The 2500-nt window shown below is 32.5% G+C and overlaps 1 protein-coding gene across 8 annotated transcripts in view; it reads left to right on the top strand.

Moving 5' to 3' along the window:
* l(2)k05819 (transmembrane protein 94-like protein l(2)k05819) overlaps positions 1 to 2500 on the top strand; it is a 38480-nt gene that overhangs the window by 19103 nt on the left and 16877 nt on the right. For 7 of the 8 annotated variants that reach the window (XM_070130794.1, XM_070130798.1, XM_070130792.1 and 4 more), the window contains one exon: positions 139 to 261. The exons of the other annotated variant lie outside the window; for it this stretch is intronic. In XM_070130794.1, the coding sequence (XP_069986895.1) occupies positions 139 to 261 (123 nt within the window). The remainder of the gene's footprint in view (positions 1 to 138; positions 262 to 2500) is intronic. 8 annotated transcript variants of the gene reach the window in all.

Here is a 2500-nt window from a genome sequence, read left to right on the forward strand (position 1 = left end):
CAGTTTTTTTTTTTTTTTTTTTTTTTTGCAATTTAAAGTACGTCATAGACTAAATACACCTGCTTATTTTGGAATTTCACGTGCATTATTTCCGTGTGTGTAATCAAGCTAATAGATAAAGATTGTGCTAACATGTAGGACAGAGAGTGGGAATTCAAGCCGCACAGGGCAAGCAGCTTCCGTCAAGACCTCTGGGTTGACGTTGTACAGACAGTCAACGGAGGATGTAAACAGCCCAGATCTCTCCAAAACGCGATTCCGGTAAGCTGCAACATGAGAAAAAATTGTCCTAGAGTGTAAATTATTTATGTTTAATGGAGAATCATTTTGAGAAAATGTATTAGCTGTATTTATTTATTGTTTGTTTATTTCAGTAGGTCTTGGTTCACAGAATACTTAAACATTTATATTTGCATTATATCAGTCTTATATCAAGTTTATTGATGATTATTTTCTTAATTCTTTGTTATTCTAAAGAAATTATGACATTATAGTGACAGGAGGAAGTATTCCCTTCTTTATGATCAATGGACTTTGTGTACTGAGTAAAATCTCTTGTGGGTGGGATTTGAAGGTCATTGTTGAATTCCTATAAATCTTTAACAGCTTCAACAGTAGGTATCTGAGAAATTTATATTGTCGAAGTTTAATGGGTTATTGTAGTAACAAGAAATAACATATTTTTTTTATTATGAACCCATTGCCACCAGGTATATGTGCTATCCACTATTGTTTTATTTTGTCAATTTTGCTTATATACAGATGGCTTCACGAGTGCTTAGTCATCAAGGAGTTCATTACAAGACCTACCTGATGTCACCTGTTTACCATCTTACCTTGAATTTTTTAGATTTTTTTTTTTTCATTATTTATATGAAAGTTGCTATTATTATTGATATTAAAAGGAAAAACTTTTCTTTTTGAAAATTCAAGGAATGGGTTTAAGAAGTAAAGTTAGTTAGGCTTAGTAATTAAACCCCTTGGTGATTAAGTGCTTGTGGAGTCAAGTATATATAAACAGAATTGATTGACTAAGATCAGATCTTGTGGCATCAGTGGGTTCAGGGGTTCAGTGATATAGTCATTACTTGGTAAGAATAAAGATGATAAAGGATAAAGATGATAAAGATAGGTACAGTGTGTTTTTGTTACTTTCATCATATGTTTTGTTAAAAGTGGTAATTTCTGTTTTTGTAATTTTCATAGTACATAGTCTCACTTATAGAAAAGTTAAGAAATAATTGAAATGTTTAAACCATGTGCAGTGAAGTAAACCAGTATATTATAAGTGATAGGAGAATTATATGTTTCTAAGAATTATGCATTAGTTTAACATACCACATGGTTCAGTCCACTGTTAATTGTGTTTCCCACTAGAACAGATTCAGCTGGTATGCAAAATTTTCATCATTGTTTGAGCTCCAGTGATACTGAAATATAAATCTTTGCTGTTAGTTTAGACATATTAATAGAAACCTGACAAAATTTGTGAGAAGAAAGTTATTTATTTTGAACACAGTGCATGGAAAAATTATTGTGAAGCAGGATGAACAACTTCACACTATAAGAGATGCATATGAATTTATCGTTTGCACAGTGAAGTTATTCATTCTCATTTAGTATGTTAGAAAGTTTTGGACTTTCTGAAAAAGAATGAAATCTTTAGCATTCATCTTTGTCAAAGAACTAATTGACTTTTAACTTCGAACAGTTAGGCTCGGGATTTTTCATTATTTCTGAAAGGGTATCAGACTGATAACCCTATGTACATTTGTGTTATGAGAATGTAGTAGCAGTTGACTTCCTGCATGGTATAAATATAGAAAATTATATCAATTTGTTATGACAAATATTCATGTTGAATAGTTTAAGGAGGACCAGCACATTATATTCTTTCCCACTAGTGAATTTCACATTTTTTTCTTATGTTTCTTTTCATTTCTGAATATGAAAGGTTTACTTTTTAGAAACTGAATAGCAAATAATATCAGTTTATTGGAATTAATTGTTACTAGAGATATTATTTTATGATTGTTATTATTGATAGAGTCTGTGTGTGTGTGTGTGTGTGTGTGTGTGTGTGTGTGTGTGTGTGTGTGTGTGTGTGTGTGTGTGTGTGTGTGTGTGTGTGTGTGTGTGTGTGTGTGTGTGTGTGTGTGTGTTTGTGTGTTTGTGTGTGTGTGTGTTTGTGTGTGTGTGTGTTTGTGTGTGTGTGTGTGTGTGTGTGTGTGTGTGTGTGTGTGTGTGTGTTCGCGCGCGTGCGTGAGTGTGTGTGTGTGTGTGTGTGTGTGTGTGTGTGTGTGTGTGTGTGTGTGTGTGTGTGTGTGTGTGTGCAAATGTGAGGAAGTGGGATTTTTATTTGTGCATTTGACAAAAGAATGTTATTTCTTTTATATTTTCTTGTATAGAATTTTGTCTGAGTCTTAATATTCTTTGAAATAGGAGAAGAGGTACATTTTTTTTTTTTTTTTTTTTTTCCTTTTTTTTCTCTCTCTCTCTC

The sequence above is a fragment of the Penaeus vannamei genome, chromosome 15 (genome assembly GCF_042767895.1).
Source record: "Penaeus vannamei isolate JL-2024 chromosome 15, ASM4276789v1, whole genome shotgun sequence".
Taxonomy (NCBI): Eukaryota; Metazoa; Arthropoda; class Malacostraca; order Decapoda; family Penaeidae; genus Penaeus; species Penaeus vannamei.